The sequence below is a fragment of the Plecotus auritus genome, assembly GCF_963455305.1.
Source record: "Plecotus auritus genome assembly, chromosome: 12".
NCBI classification, from domain to species: domain Eukaryota; kingdom Metazoa; phylum Chordata; class Mammalia; order Chiroptera; family Vespertilionidae; genus Plecotus; species Plecotus auritus.
The window spans coordinates 29043840-29060506 of record NC_137778.1 but is presented as its reverse complement, the minus strand read 5'-3'; the positions used below and the strand labels follow the sequence as shown (position 1 = coordinate 29060506).

At 39.7% G+C, this 16667-nt stretch overlaps 1 protein-coding gene across 4 annotated transcripts; it reads right to left on the bottom strand.

Annotated features, from left to right (window-relative positions):
* Positions 1-3586: 3586 nt before the first annotated feature.
* Positions 3587-16026, bottom strand: RIT1 (Ras like without CAAX 1). 4 transcript variants are annotated; one of them, XR_013959443.1, is made up of 8 exons: positions 15928-16026; positions 15192-15339; positions 14967-15023; positions 12535-12608; positions 12119-12310; positions 10877-11098; positions 9504-9603; positions 3587-7230 (listed from the first exon to the last, which is right to left on the bottom strand). XR_013959443.1 is itself a non-coding variant. In XM_080648361.1 (7 exons), exons 2-7 carry the CDS (start codon positions 15295-15297, stop codon positions 7216-7218), a joined length of 666 nt encoding a protein of 221 aa, XP_080504487.1. In that variant the 5' UTR covers positions 15298-15339; positions 15928-16026; the 3' UTR covers positions 3587-7215. The 4 variants fall into 4 exon arrangements, 3 of the variants coding, with proteins under 3 accessions (XP_080504487.1, XP_080504489.1, XP_080504488.1); XM_080648361.1 differs by lacking the exon at positions 9504-9603; XM_080648363.1 differs by lacking the exon at positions 9504-9603 and having other exon boundaries at positions 3588-7230; positions 10922-11098.
* Positions 16027-16667: the final 641 nt, after the last annotated feature.

Genomic DNA, 16667 nt, shown 5'->3' with positions numbered 1-16667 from the left:
CAGTGATGTCAGCATGGTTCTCTTGGAAGCGGGACGACTATGAATGAAGTGAATACTCAGATTCTAATAGGATGTTTTCAAAGTGTGGGCCTCAGACCACCTGATTCAGAATCATCTGGGGCACTTGTGGAAAAATGCACACTCCAGACTCCTGTCCTAGCGACTCTCGTTTGGTAGGTGACTTGGTTTGCTGTTTGTCCTATTACTTTTTCTAGTCTTTTTGCTGTCCCTTCAAAATGTAACTTCTAAGACCATAACCTCCAGGGGGAGAGATGCTGGTTGAGTGTTGAGAATTACTCTGCCCCTGTAATTGGGAATATTTATTCCAAAAGCAATGCCTAGCCAGGGGTGGGCAAACTTTTTGACTCGAGGGCCACAATACGTTCTTAAACTGGACCGGAGGGCCGGAACAAAAGCATGGATGGAGTGTTTGTGTGAACTAATATAAATTCAAAGTAAAGGAGCGGAGGGGAGAGCAAGAGAACCGGATAGAACAGCCGGATCCGGCCCGCGGGCCGTAGTTTGCCCACGGCTGGCCTAGACTGACTGAGTTGGTTCACTCATTCATTAGTCAACAGCTATTTACTTATTGAGTGTCTACCATATGCCACATACTGGGGATACAGTACATTGATAAGCAAGAGTCCTACTCTTATGAAGCTTAGCAGAGGACAAGCATTAATCAAATAATCACAGTAACAAATGTATAAATGCAAATTGATAAATGCTCTGAAAGAAAAAAAACATAGGTACTTTCAACAATAAAGATTTAGAAAAGAAAAAACATAGGTTGCCCTAACCGGTTTGGCTCAATGGATAGAGCGTTGGCCTGCAGACTCAAGGGTCCCAGGTTCGATTCCGGTCAAGGGCATGTACCTTTGTTGCAGGCACATACTCAGTAGGGAGTGTGCAGGAGGCAGCTGATCGATGTTTCTCTTTCATCGATGTATCTAACTCTCTATCCCTCTCCATTCCTCTCTGTAAAAAATCAATAAAATATATTTAAAAAAAACACATAGGTTAATGCAACACTCTGGATTTATATACTGGGGTGATATGACTACTGCAAGTGCTCTGTGTGGATTTCTGAGCCTGCCTTAAAGTCTGGAATGATTCAGTTTTCATATTTTCTCTAAATGATCCTCCCTGTGTACATGCTTGGAGTAGAGAGAAAGGAAGCAGGAGAAAAAGTCCCTGCTCTTTGAAGTTTCAGTGAAGAAACGAAAAAACATTTTCAAATTACAAAACTAATATAATAAATACAAGAAAATTGAAAAGTAAGAGGGGAAAAATCAATCGATTTCAAAACCTAAACACCATTTTGTTTTCCAATCTTATTTCCTGTGCATTTTTCCCTTGATAATGTCACTCAGGATCATTATAGAAAACATGTAAAATAGTAAGTTCATAGAAATAGGAAAAGTATCCATCTACAGACAAACATTAATCATTTTGGCACATCTCCTTCCAATTTGTTTTAACTATCTTATTATTGCAACCATGGCATGTATATAATATTTCCCCCTACGTAATCGTTTTAAAAATAGGGACATGATATAACAAAATGATTGTAAGAGTAACTTGGAACTGAGGGTGATTTTGGCTACAAGTAAAGGAAACCCAATTCAAATTGGCTTAAGCATTAAGAAAATGTATTAGTTCAACTAAAGGGAAGTTCAAAGGTGGGGGGCAGCCTTTAGAGCTAACTCTGGCAAAGGGTCACTAAAACTATCAGGGACCCAGGTTCTTTCTGTGGGCCCAATATGATATTCAAAATAATGAATAGTAAGATTACTCTACTCAGCAAAGCTCTCATTTAGAATTGAGGCTCAGATAAAGAGCTTCACAAACAAGAAAAAGCTAAAGGAATTCATCACCAGCAAACTAGTATTACATGAAATGTTGAAAGGTATTCTTTGAGATAAAAAAAAATATGAACAATAAAATGGCAACAAATATATATCTATCAACAATTGAATCTGAAAATCAAAATAAACAAGAAGTCTAATGACACATAAAAAAGCCAACAATCCAATTAAAAAATGAGCAGCTTTGGCCCATGTGGCTCAGTTAATTGTAATGTTGCTGGTTCAGTTCCTTGTCAGGGCACATGGCCAGATTTCAGCTCCATCCCCAGTGGGGAGCATGCAGGAGGCAGCCAATAGATGTTAGGCTTTCACATCCATGTTTCTCTTTCCCTCTTCCTCTCTCTCTAAACATCAATAAAAATTACTAAAAAAAAAAGGAGTCTAATGAACAAAATAAACTGGTGAATAAAATAGAATCAGAGGCATGGAAGCATGGAACACTGACGAATCTCAGCGGGAAGGCAGGAGGGGTGTGGGAAGAGATTAACCAAAGATCTTAGGTATGGAGACAGACAGTAGGGCAGTGAAGGGGTGGGGTGGGAACTGGGTAGAGGAAGCAAGGGGGGGAGGGGGACATTTGTAATACTCTCAACAATAAACATTAAACAAAAATAAAGACTTTCTCCTGGTTCAGAGCAAACTGTAATAAACTCTATCCATAACCAGCTCTGGGAAGGGCAGGAAATGACACATGTCCCCACCCCAGCAGCTTTTGTTAAAAAAACTAGGTGACTTGATATGATCATGTGTACTGGAAATGTACACACTGAACCAAAAGCAGCTCAATAAGGATTCTGGGGTTGTTTTGTTTTGTTTTGTTTTAAGCAAGGACTATTAGACAAGGCTAATAATTTTCAGTAATTTTGTATCAAGGCCAACTCATATTTAAAAGTTGACTGGAAATTTCAGAATATTCCAAACATGAAGATCTATCGGTCCTTTGTTCGATCCAGTAGTTTCCTTCATCACAAGGTATGAGTTTACTTTTTTTTTTTTTAATATATTTTTATTGATTTTAGAGAGGAAGGGAGAGGAAGAGATAGAAACATCAATGATGAGAGAGAATCATTGATTGGCTGCCTCCTGCATGTCTCCTATTGGGGGTTGAGCCTGCAACCTGGGCATGTGCCCTTGACCAGAATGGAAACCAGAACCCTTCAGTCCGCAGGCCAACGCTCTAGCCACTGAGACAAATCAGCTAGAGCTGAATAATTTCTTTAGTCAGAGAACTAATTTCCTGTATGGAAGTAAGTTTCAGTTCCAGCTGTGCTGATAAAATGTGAGATAATTTGAAAGTAAATTTTAATTTGAAGCTGAGCCAATCCAGGACTATGCAAATTCAACATTTTCAGTATTGGACTATAAAACACTTTTAAGCCAAGTGCTTGTCAAACTTACAAAGACTCTGTCTCACCCTTCTCAAGATTGAGTTTGGAAAAGATGCAACACTACCATTTGTCAGGAACTTACTAAACTTATATAAGAAAAAATTCTTCTGAGAAAATAAGCAATAAAGATTAGGACTGAGGCCCTGGCCAGGTAGTTCAATTGATGGTTCAATATCTGGTCAGGACACATACAAGAAACAACCAATGACTGCAAGAATAAGTGGAACAACAAAATAGACATTTCTCTCTCTCCCTTTTTCTCAAAAAAAAAAAAAAAAAAAAAAAAAAAGCCCATCCAGTGTGGTTTAGTGGTTGAGCATGACCCATGTGCCAAGAGTTCATGTTTGATTCTCAGTCAGGGCACATGCCTGGGTTGCAGACTCAATCCCCAGTGGGGGCCATGCAGGAGGCAGCCAATGGATGTTTCTCTCTCTTCCTATCCCTCGACCCTTCCTGTTGCTCTAAAACTCAATAAAAACACATTTTTTAATAAAATAAAAATAAATTTAAAATTCAATAAATTAAAAAAGAATTTGTCCTAGCCAGTTTGGCTCAGTGGATAGAGCTTTGGCCTGTGGACTAAAGGGTCCCAGGTTTGATTCTGCCCAAGGACACATGCCCGGGTTGTGGGCTCGATCCCCCCCAGTAGGGGGCGTGCAGGAGGCAGCCAATCAATGATTCTCTCATCATTGATGTTTCTATCTCTCTCTCTCCCTTCTTCTCTGAAATCAGTAAAAAATATTTAAAAAAGATATTTCTTTTAAAAAAAGAATTTAAGACTAGGAATGAGGGCACCCAGGGCAGTTTGGCTCAGTGGATAGAGCATTGGTCTGTGGACTGAAGGGTCCTGGGTTCAATTCCGGTCAAGGGCACGTACCTCTTTGCAGGTTCCTCCTTGGCCTGGGCCCTGGCCAGGGCTCGTGCAAGAGGCAACCAATCAATATTTCTCTCAGTCTTTCCCTCTCTCTGCCACTCTCCCTAAAAGTCAATGGAAAAATATCCTCGGGTGAGGATTAAAAAAACAAACCAAAAAAAACAACCCACGAAAACAAAAACAAAAAACAAAAAAAGACTAGGAATGAGGGGAAACGTCAGAAGTTACAGCTTTTTGATCTTATCTTTATTATTGCATTCCAGTTAAAGTCAATCTCTTCTCAATTTGCCTCTTCAAGAGTCAGCTACTCAGATCTGCCCTAGCTATACTAATTCCTTGTCTGAATTCCTGTAACATTCTCACTTTGAAGCACATAATCTACTAAATTCTCTGAATTCCTATAATATTCCCAGTTTGGAGCACATAACATACTACTTTAAGATAGATCTCTAGTTGTTTTGTACATGCAAATTTTATCAAAGCTCAAAAGCAAGGACGTTGAATCCTTTGAATCCCTCAAGCTCCTTTTTTTTAGTACCTGACAGAGAAAAACAATCACATAAGCATTTATTTGAGGTTTAACATGAAATCTACAAATAAAACTTGTATAAACACAAATCCATATTGAACCGTAACACAGAGAGCAAAAGACAAAGTAAAAACAAAGACGACGAATTGGTGGCTGCGTACAGTTGGACACAGTTGTGTCTTGTACACTAGGAAGTCTTTTACAAAATCATCACCTTTGAGCAACAGACCAATCTTCAATGCTGTCTTGCAAGATGGGTTACTTTACAACCTCCTGCAGTTTCTGCAGTTTCCTCCCATGTCCTCCTCTAGTGCGGCTGTAATCGCTGCGGTGCTTGCCACCCGCTCCAGAGGCCTTGCCCCAAGTGCTCTGTTGGTCTCAGCCAAGACCCCTAGTACAACCTGGTCCACCAGCTGCAGCATCTCTCCCTCCTTTTTGTTATTATTGCTGCCTATATACGTTTTTGGTTGGGCAACTTTGATTTCATACTTCCCAGAACCAAATTGATGATAGGTGCTTTCTAATAATTTCTTCACTGGTTCTCATCTGAATATGTGATTAAAAAAAACCTCTTCGCCGAAACCGGTATGGCTCAGTGGATAGAGCGTCAGCCTGCGGACTGAAAGGTCCCAGGTTCGATTCCGGTCAAGGGCATGTACCTTGGTTGCGGGGACATCTCCAGTGGGAGGTGTGCAAGAGGCAGCTGATTGATGTTTCTCTCTCATCGATGTTTCTAACTCTATCCTTCTCCCTTGCTCTCTGTAAAAAATCAATAAAATATATATTTTTAAAAAAAAAAACACAAACAAACAAAAAAAAACCTCTTCTTTCATTTGTTTTTGTATTCATGGAGAAGTTCAGTGTTTTCAACCTTTCCAAAGGCTCCAAAATATTCTTTGTTCTTCAGAAGTATCTGGGCTCAATCCACCCCAAAAACCTTTTTGGGAGCTGCTTCCCTTTTAAAGCTTTGGCCCTTTGGGATCTATCAATTTGCCATCCAGTTTGTGTTCTTTCCATTCCAGAACCTCATCCACACTAGCAGCATCTTTGAAAAGCACAAATCCAAATCCCTTTCATCTTCAGTGACTGGATCTGTTTTAATTGTGCAATCTCCAACTTCCCCACATCGAGACAAATACTCAGTCAGACCCTTCTTGCTTGTATCCCAGCTCAAGTCTCCAATACACATTTTACACTCATCCTGCTGATTCTTGCTCGTGTTGATCTCCATGATGGCCAAGTTCCTGGCTGGGGGTGCTGGTGGGTAGTTAGGGTCGGTGCCACGAAGCGCTGTATGGAGCTGGTGGCGGGAGAAGCCTCACAGCTCTTAAAACAGTGCTTGGTGTGCACAGAGGAAGTTCACACACACTCTGATTTTAATTCCATTGCCTTTCCCAGCAGACCTTACTGTAGGAAATGGAATGCCATGTCTTCATTACCCATCTCAGTACATCCCTTTAAGTCCAAACTAAGTCCTCTCTACCATCACTGATGCCCATTTAGAGAAGTGAAGATAAAAGCAATGACCTTCACATAAAAATTTATTCCTTGTTTTCTCATATTTAGTACACATACTTGAAACAACTTTACCCTTGATCAGGTGGCAAAGGAGCTATCATTTTCTATGTGTTTCCTTTCTCCCCACCCAAGAGGTAATGTGAATGAAGGAGCACTCCATGGCATGCTCCCTAGCACTTTGTCAAGGTGTTCTGTGCATGGTGAGCACTAAAATTTATTGTAATCTAAGTTTTCCAGAATGTAAAATCTCATGGCATTAAACTTTTCTTAAAATGACGCATTGCAATGATTCCAAACATTTCTACCCATACATGGGTAAGTCAAGTAAAAGCCCAACAAGTTGTTTACAAGTTTTGTATTGTGTCAAACAGTCTTCATATACAAGAGTGTAAGTGAAAAATATCTCTCCCTTCGCCTCCCCAAACATCACAGACCAATTCTTGCTACTATATCATGAAGTTAAAACATGTTTCCCTTTCTGAAGTATACAGTTAATTCTAGACACTAGCTTCTAAATTTTGTAACTTACCAATCTAGTAGGGCACGAATTCCAGTGCTTTTCAACTTGTCCCTGAATTTTTCTCTCTTCGAAGTTCCAGGCAGTAATTGATTTTAATGCCCTCAAATTGGATAAAGCTGACTACTTAGAGCTTATAAATTACATGCACTATATATATATATATCCCTCAAACTAGCACCATGAAGAGAATTCTCAATACTAATTGATGGGATAATTAATCCAACAATCAAATATGTAACAGTGATAGTCGTCTTTGATTTTTATTTTGAGAGGACATTTGTTAAAGCTGGGGACAGTGAACAAGGAAGGGCGTAGGGTAGAAGAAGCCTAGGCAAGGCTGCTGTTGGCTCGTGGGAAGTAAAAGTCACAGAGACTGAAGTGAGCCCGAAAGGAGCTGCTGCTGACTTACTGGAAAGTCGGAGAAAAGGGGCCGTGGAGACAGGTTTGGGGTTAGCCCGGGACGAGCTGCCGCTGCCCATGGCTCCTCTGGCTGCAAGTCTCCTGGGGACCGTTAGGGTTCACGAGATGCACGCCTGCGAGGGGAGAAAGGCGTGGGAAAGCCCTGGCAATGATAGTCTCAAAAACACTGACTTGTTCTTTTTCTTATATACAACTCAAATTCCCTCCTGTTTTACATATTTTTCTTTATGGCAATATTCTCTGCTACCTTGTCTATCCCAAATAATTATATAGCTAGCTGTCAACTTCTTGGTTGATGCGCATAACATTTCCCTAGTCATTAGTAATGAGAGCTAAGGCATTAAACTGAAAAGGCTCTAGGCTAGTTTAAATATGGTGAAATACTGTTAAAACAGAATTGTACTGCATTTATTTTCTACCTTCATGCCTCTCCATGAACCAGTCTATGGTTCTTGTAAGACTGTCCTGCATAATTTGAATTCTGGGTCTTTTCCTTGTGAATGGCTTGAGTACCATAAAACATAACTTATTTGGTAGCAAAAACATTTCCAGGAGTTTCAAAAAGAACCACTACTCGGCTAGAAAATTTACAACTATTATTTTTCTTTAAACTTGGAACATACAGCATTGATTATAAGGAAAAATACAACCCTGTCCTTCTGCCTATAAATAAGAAGGACACAGTAAGTTGAGCTATGTGCTTTTTAAGAGGCACTACACACAAAGTCCTATTCTTAGAGTTTGAAGTGGACAAGAACACTGCTTCAGTGATATATAATGTTCAACATATGCCACATTACTCTTAGCATTTGACTTAATCTTCACACATAACCAGTTCAGATATCAAAACAATCCTGATTCTAAGAGAGAATTCCACCAATATTTAAAGCTGTTTCTTCCCAGGACAATAAATTATCAAAGTGGTATTCTCTTAAGCTAAGCTTTGTCAAGGCTCAGAAACTGTGAGGTGAACTTTGCAAAGTCCTTGTAAAGAAATCTTCAATAAGAAACTCAACGTATGGGAATTTTAAAGCTTCAAGACTGGCTCGTTAAACATAAATACGACAGGCTTTCTCAGAGCACCAAGTCTAGTGATTGTCAGTGTCAAGGAGGCACATACACAATTTTATTCAAACTCCTGAGGTCTCTTCTCTATGGAAAATGCAGTCAGTCTGACAAAGGGCCTAACAACATTTTGCCAGGCCTAGCTCTTCTAAAGAGCACAGGGAATACCCAAGGCAATCTACAGATTCAATGCAATCCCTATTAAAATACCAATGGCATATTTCACAGAGCTAGAACAAATACTCCAAAAATTTATATGGAATCAAAAAAGACCCCAAAATACTTTAAACAATAATTTAAAAAAAAGACCCCAAATAGCTGCAGCAATTTTGAGGAAGAAAAATAAAGTTGGAGGAATCACAATAGCAGATTTCAAGTTATATACTACAAAGCTACTATAATCAAAACAGCCTGGTAATAGCACAAGAACAGGCATATAGATCAATGGAATAGAACAGAGACCCCAGAAATTGACCCAAGCCATTATATTCAATTAATATTTGACAAAAAAGGCAAGAGCATACAGTAGAGACAAGACAGTCTCTTCAATAAATGGTGTTGGGAAAATTAGACAGATACATGCAAAAAAATGAAAGTAGACCACCAACTTACACCATACACAAGAATAAGCTCAAAATGGGTAAAGGACTTAAATGCAAGTTGTGAAACCATAAAAATCCTAGAAGAAAACACAGGCAACAAAATCTCAGACGTCTCTCGTGGCAATAGGTTTATAGATGCATCTCCTAAGGCAAAGGAAACTAAGGAGAAAATAAACAAATGGGACTACAGAAAAATAAAAAGCTTCTGCACAGCAAGAGAAACCATCAACAAAACGAAAAGAGAGCCCACTGTATGGGAGAACATATAAGTCACTACTCATCTGAGAGATGCAAATCAAAACGACAATGAGGTACCATTTCACGCCTATCAGAATGGCTATCATCATATCAACAAATGACAAGTGCTGGCGAGGATGTGGAGAAAAGGGAACCCTCATACACTGCTGGTGGGAATGCAGACTGGTGTAACCATTATGAAAAACAGTATGGAGTTTCCTCAAAAAATTAAATATGAAATTGCCATTTAACACAGTGATCACTCTTCTAGGAATATATCCTAAGAAACCCAAAGCACCAATCAGAAAGAATGTATGCACCCCTATGTTCAATTTACAATAGCTAAGATCTGGAAACAGCCCAATTTATAAATAGCTAAGATCTGGAAACAGCCCAAGTGCCCATCAGTAGATGAGAGGATAAAAAAGCTGTGGTACATTTATACCATGGAATACTATGCAGCAATAAAAAGAATCTCTTACCCTTTGAGATAGCATGGAGGGACTTGGAGAGTATCATGCTAAGTGAAATAAGTCAGTCAGAGAAAGACACGTATCACACGATCGCACTCATATGTGGAATCTAAGTAACAAAACAACAACAAAAAAGTTTGAAGACCATTGATCTTGACCACAGATCTCCTCGGTGCACTTACAATCTGGTCCAGGTACTCAGGAATACTACCATTTCACACATAAAACAAGGCTGACATTCAAAATAAAATGCCCTTGGTCACTGCTCTCTAGGCCCTGGATGTTCAGCAAATGCTAACAAATGAGAACCGAGTAAACCATTTTTCCTATGCTATTCTTTTATCTCTAAAGACACTATATGTAGCCATGTCTACCACACTGTGTGTTTCAGGAAAACAGTAACACAAAATACAGCTTTTAAGATAAATAAACGTGCCACAAGAAAAAAAAAATAGAGCACAGGGATGCTAAAGGAAAGCACTAGGGAACAATTAATGTAAATGTATTGGTAAGTGCATCTCTGGGGGAAAATAAACCTCTACAAGGCAATGGCTATCCTAACTAAGGATTTAAATTAAATGAGTTTGGAATCCAGTAATGGTTCCCTAAGTGTTTACCTTTGAAGGTAAAGAAAAGTCTGAACCCTGAAAGAAAGAGTAAAATAACCTCATAGAACCCTTCATTGCATTTTATATGCTTGTTTGTTCTCAACCATCCTAGTACATTTCTTAGAAAAGCCAGGTGCATACTAGGAACACTGTTCTGACCCAACTGTTTTTCTAGCCAAGTTCCTGTAAATATATGGCCTACTTCCCCAAATCTCATCACTCCACAATCTGCAACAGGAGTCAAGTCAGTTCCACAGCTATTTGCTGAACTTCAACACCTATCTCTTTAGCACTGGTTTCCCTATATGATTTTTGTTGTTTCCAGGAAGCACAGTGAATAGAAAAGACAGAGGTCCTTCTCTGGGACAGTCCCAGGAAACTGAAAAGATAATGTGGAGTAGTGCATGGCAAAAAATTCCTCTTATGAGGTTAGTCAAACACACTTGGTATACATATTCCCCTGGATATAAGCAATTTACATTAATTAATTAATCAGCAACAGAACCCAAAACTATGGTAGATCAAATTCTAATGTGACAATTTAAAAGCAGAAAGTGCTCCACTGGGTTAATAAATCAGAATTAGCTAAGAGACAATATATTAAATACCACATCATTGAAAACTCCTAGTAGGCATGTCCCCTTCATCAGTTACTTTAAAAATAACGGTCATAACAGGAGAAAGAGCAAGCACCATGCTCACTAATGCAGGTTACTGGACTGCTTTGATTAAGCACTGCAGTTCACACATAAACACTTTACAACTTCAAGTTACTGAATCTTTCTTCTTCCGGAATGGTGATTTTAGCCTCTTCCATACACTGTTTTTGGGTTTAGATTTTTTCTCCATGGCCAGGACTGCCTCCTTTTCTTTCCTACGTATCTCCCGGACAAGGGCATGGAAAACATCGTCAATGTAGTAGCGGTATGCAGCAGATGTCTCAAAGAAGGGACAGCTGAATTCTCGGGCCAAAGCCAATCCTTCTTCTTTAGTGACCTTTAAAAATGTAAACAGAGAAAATTTGTAGTGGTACAAGTGGAAAACAATTACAACTACCCCAAATGAAGGAGATACCTAAACAGGAAGAGAGCTCCTCAACTCTGGAGGTATTCAAGCAGAGTGCAGTGATTTTTGTAATGTTGGGAGGCTAAATTACATGAGTTCTGATTCCTTCTGCCTTCAAGTTAGGTGAATTTATGTCTACTCTATTTTAAAGATAACTCTTTGCAACAGGGAACAGTTATAGATATCAAAAGTGCAATCTGCATTTTCTTCATACTTTTCATTTTAAGAAAGTAAAACACGAGACAAAAAAATGCATATTTAAACTACAATACTGAAAACTGTAAGGAACCCAAAATTGGTTATTCAATTATGGATATACCATAATTTCTCCTACTTTTTGTTATTTAGGCTTTTTCTAATTTTTTGCTACCATAAAGAGCCTGGCAATAAACATTTTACATATAAATCTCTGAATAAATTTTTCAAAGTCAAACTACTTCCAACAATTTGTACCATTCATTGTTTCCAGTAGTAGCCATGAGTGTGCCCGTTTCACTACACCTTCAGAAACTCTACATTGAATAGCAACATGTTAAACATCATTGCTAACTTGAAAGGTATGGCTTATTCTAAAATCCCCTACAATTTCTCTTATTCTCTCCTTCCAGGGCTCATAATCCTCACTATCAGGAAGTATATCTTCAAGTCTAATTTCAGTTTCTCCAGTTGCAACATTTCTGAAGTTTTAGGAATTGAACATTCCACGATCCTTCATTTACTACATATTCTATGCCATCTGATTACTATCCTTTGGATTTTGTCCTGTAAACTGATTCCTGAAATCCAGATTTTGATCCCAATTGATAGCAAATTAGTATATACCAGGAAAGTTTCAGGTTAGGCAGAAGCTAATTTTTAATTTTTACTTTCAGACAGAGGAATCTATAAACAGAAAAACAAAAATGACTAATCACATTAGGTTACAGATGGCATTTTCAACTCTATCCTCACCTGTCTTAGCTGCTTTAGATCAGACTTGTTTCCTACAAGAACCACAGGTGTATCATCAGTACGTCGAACTCGATAAATAAGCTGTTTAAATTCCCGCACTTCATGAAAACTTCGACGATCGGTGATAGAGTAACAGATGATAAACCCTTCTCCTGCCCTCATATACTGATCTCGCATGGCTGTAAACTCTGCCTAGAGGGAAACAAGGGTCATTAATGTAGTGATGCAACCTAGAAGTACATATATATTATCTATTTATTTCAGATTAAGGAAGCGATATATCAATTACCTGCTATCCTGAGTCAGAGTGCATGAAAAATTAAAAGACATGAACTGGTGATATTCTCTGCATAAGCCTTCCCCCCTCCTTTACTAGAGTGAAAATGTCTTATTTATAACATTCTGGGATTAGATACCTGTCCAGCCGTATCCAAAATATCCAGATTGGCAGGCTCATCATCAATACGGATCCGGATTTTATAAGCATCTTCTACAGAAAGGAAGAAAGGTGTACTGTGACCCCATAGACACAGGAATATGCAACCCTGCTTTAAAATCCATCTTATGGAAAAGCAGATTACATAAGTTCTGTAAGTCCACATTTTCTCTGGCAGTATGCTAAATCTATTGAGATTCGTAAAGTGGGTCTTCAAATAAATTTATTTTTTCACTTAAGCAGTGATGTAAGTTTATTCATAGCTTAGATTTATAAGATCTCACCTAAGAGATCTTATAACTTATAATTCTAAGTTAAAAGAGATTCTGAGATCATTTTTTAAAAAAATATTAGGCCAAAAAAGTAACTTTACCACTTACTAAATGCAGGCATTACATTAAGTAATTTATATACATTAACTCATTCTATAATAATCCAATTAGGTATTATTATCTCCATTTTACAGATTTAAAAAGTTAAACTCTAAAAATTAAATCTCCCTACATTATACATTAATTAGACATAGCCAGAATTAAAACCCAGGGCTGGCTTGACTCAAAAGCCATATATTATAGTTCCTTCTCATTTTAATACTATAGAAAAGAGAAAAAAGTCTAAATAATCCAGTGTCATTAATTTCTCCTTTATGGAAGCAAATTTCTTTCTTTTTTTAAATAATTTTTAAAAAATATATTTTATTGATTTTTTTATAGAGAGGAAGGGAGAGGGATAGAGAATTAAAAACATCGATGAGTCAAACCGGCTAGGGCGAAGCAAATTTCTTTATGCATATTATTACAGTAACCTTGGAAAATACAGGAAATTTAAAAAGAGAGAAAAAAAATACTTAATATGTTCACCAAACAACTGCTGCTTACATCCTGATGTATTTTCTTATCAAAATTTTTTCTTGAACCCCTGCTTCTGATTCTTCCTCAAAAGTAAAGAGCCGACTAAATCAATGTTTCTCAAACTACAGGACATGATCCATTAGGATTAGTGAATTGTGAATGAATTTAATGAGTTGGGACCAGCATTAAAATAAACAAGCAGAAACCTTAAAAAAAGAGAAAATACCAAACTGTACCACATATAGTGAGGTAAATACAGTTTCGTGAATTTTAATTACACGTGCATATGAGTACACACACACATATTTAATATGTGTACTAGTTACTAGCAGCCACAGTTTAAAACAAAATGTACTAAATTATAAACTCACTGGGAACAGACACCATATCTTTTTGCTCACCTCTCTACTCCCAGGGCCTACCACACTGCTGGGACATAATAGGAACTCAAGTGACATGGTATTTACTGGTGAATCAGTTAATATTGTTAAGAAAGTTTCTGATTGAAAAAAAGAACAATCAATGGGGAGACATTTTTTTTGGAATTCTAATTATCCTAAACCCTAACTTGGTTTTATTCCTAGGATTTCCACCAGAATTTGAATCTCTGAACAATGTTCTAACTTTAATATAGTACATGAAAAAAGCAAGCACTGTTTCCATTTCCCTCATCCACAACAGGTACCTACTATATGAAATGACCACATCCAAAGCTGGGTTAGCACAGACACTCGCTGGCTTTGTGGAAAACAGAGCAGCAGAGGCCTGACTCAGTCGAAATCCTTCCTAGAGACCCAGGTCCATGACTAAGTGTCACATCCTGAAAATACTAGCAGTATAGCAGACCTGTGCTCTCCCTACCCTCACCCCTTTTATCCCGAGACACAACCCTTAGATCAAATCTGTTTCCTTATGGTTCATGAATAACAGTAATATTCTTAGTCTTTGTAGAGAAAGGCAATTTTTTTAAAGGTAAAATAAAGTTACCTTTTATTCTAATAGCATTTTGCCAACAATAGAGCATTAAGGATTACCAAAGACATGAAGGCAGACCTTACTGTATAGTGAACTTGAGCTACAAGGAAGTAAATGGCGAGCTTGTGAGTGGACGTCCAGGCACTGGATAGCTGGACTGTAAGAGTTCAGCAGGGTGGCTCTACTTGTTTTTCTGCTTCCTTTTGTGGAAGTTCAAACCAGCTGACTCATAGTTAGAGAGTCAGTCTCCAGTCAGACCCTTAGAGAACTGACAGCAAAAGGTTTCTGCTAAGTGGCCTTTAAACTTTTCCTTTAATCTAGCAATACAGTATAACCATAAAAATGTGACAAAGAAAGTGTCCCATTAATGTCCAATAAAAGACAGCCTAACAATGGCTTATATCCAAACAGAGTTAAGTGAGGAAAAGAAAAATTCATTTGCTTACCCACTGCTCTGATACTCTTATGAAATAAACCTGAATTAGACACCAAAAGAGGCTCAAAATGTAGTTAAAAACTGTTCTAAAAATTGACACCAAGACCTTTTTACGGGTTATTTAGACACCTACGTGATCATCTGACTTACCGATGGTGGGGTCATGATCTTCTGGGAATCGGTGGCTGATGAACTGCATGGTCATGGCTTCAAAACAAGAAACGAAAGTTAAAACTCACACAAAGGTGACTGACCCACAGAAAGAACTCAAGTATCAACTGCATGACAGCCAGTTTCCCATTTGGTTCGAGGGAGGCCATTTGTTTTAAGAAATGTCCATCCTTAGTTCTAAAATGGAAGGGACATGCCACCTACCACTCTTGCCCACACCACCAGCACCCAGCATCACGAGCTTGTACTCCCGGGAGAGCCCGGCGGGGCTGCCACAGCAGCCACCCGCTGGGCGCGTTCCAGGATCCATTGTCTTCCCGGAGACTCCCGGGCTGCCCCACGAAAAAGGCACCTACAGACAAAGAAGTAGGGAAATATATATGTATCCTCGGCCCAGGATATTTTTTCCATTGACTTTTAGAGAGAGTGGAAGCGAGGGGGACGGAAACTTCGATATGAGAGACACGTCCATCCGTTGCCCTTGACTGGAATCGAACCGGGACCCTTCAGTCCTCGGCCGCCGCTCTGACACCGAGCCAAGCAGCCAGGGCTGAAAGAGGAAAACACTGCACCCAGGATGGCGACCTGGGACGACGGTTCCCTGGCCAGTGCCCGGCTTCCACACGTCCTCGGGCCCTCACCCCACTCCCTGCTGAGTGCTCTGGGGCCTAGGAACCCCCCCTCCATCCCCACCTTCCCACCAGGACGATGCAGTCCCATGACACAAAACGGGTTTTCCAAAAGAAAAAGACACAAAGGAATTTAGACTTTTTCTTCAGACTGGAGATCCGCACAGTAGGGAGGAGGAGGTTTGGGGACCAGAGGCACAGAACCGCTTAGGCCACCGGGGTCCTCGCTCCGCCGCCTCCCCGTTCTGTCCCCTCCCCCAGAGGCACCCCGCCGCCGTCAGGTCCCCCACCAGGAACCCAGCCGCTCGTACCTTTCAGAAGGCGAGGACCACGATAGGTGAGCTCACTCCTCGGTCAGCGACGCTCCAGCACTGACCCGTCACCCCTCCCGCAGTCGGGAAGATGGCGCCACCGGCGAGAGGGACGGCGCCGTGACGTAGGACAGGCCCGCCCCTTCGGCCCGCCGGGTCCTCTAACCCAGTTCCTGCAACTCTCCACCAAAGGCCCTGGGGTAGAGTATCATACTCCAAATATGCACATACAAATGTGTTAAAATAATTATTTACACAAGTCAAAAAGGAAGTTGGGCCCTGATCGGTTTGGCTCAGTGGATAGAGCACTGGCCTGTGGACTGAAAGGTCCCAGGTTCGATTCCGGTCAAGGGCATGTACCTTGGTTGCAGGCACATCCTCAGTGGGGGGCATGCAGGAGGCAGCTGATTGATATTTCTCTCTCATCAATGTTTGTAACTCTCTATCCCTCTCCCTTCCTCTCTCTGTAAAAAATCAATAAAATATATTTAAAAAAAAAAAAAAAAGGAAGTTGTTGGGTTGTGGGCTCGATCCCCAGTAGGGGGCATGCAGGAGGCAGCCCATTGATGGTTCTCATAGATGTTTCTAAAATCAATCAAAACGTATTTCAGAAAGAAAAAGAGAAGGATGCGATAAGAAAAATAACTACTCAGGGTTGTCCGCTGCTTGTGATAAACTAATTCGGCCAAATGTAAGAATTAACAGGAAATGGGTACCCACCAAATCAGGACTTGAGAGTT

Excerpts from the sequence above, each read along its gene's own strand:
- RIT1 (XM_080648361.1), bottom strand. The coding sequence starts at position 15,297 with ATGGATCCTGGAACGCGCCCAGCGGGTGGCTGCTGTGGCAGCCCCGCC. Across the intron at positions 15,024-15,191 it reads TGGTGGTGTGGGCAAGAGTG|CCATGACCATGCAGTTCATC; the intron begins GTAGGTGGCATG and ends CTTGTTTTGAAG. Across the intron at positions 11,099-12,118 it reads ATCTAAAGCAGCTAAGACAG|GTCACTAAAGAAGAAGGATT; the intron begins GTGAGGATAGAG and ends ACATTTTTAAAG.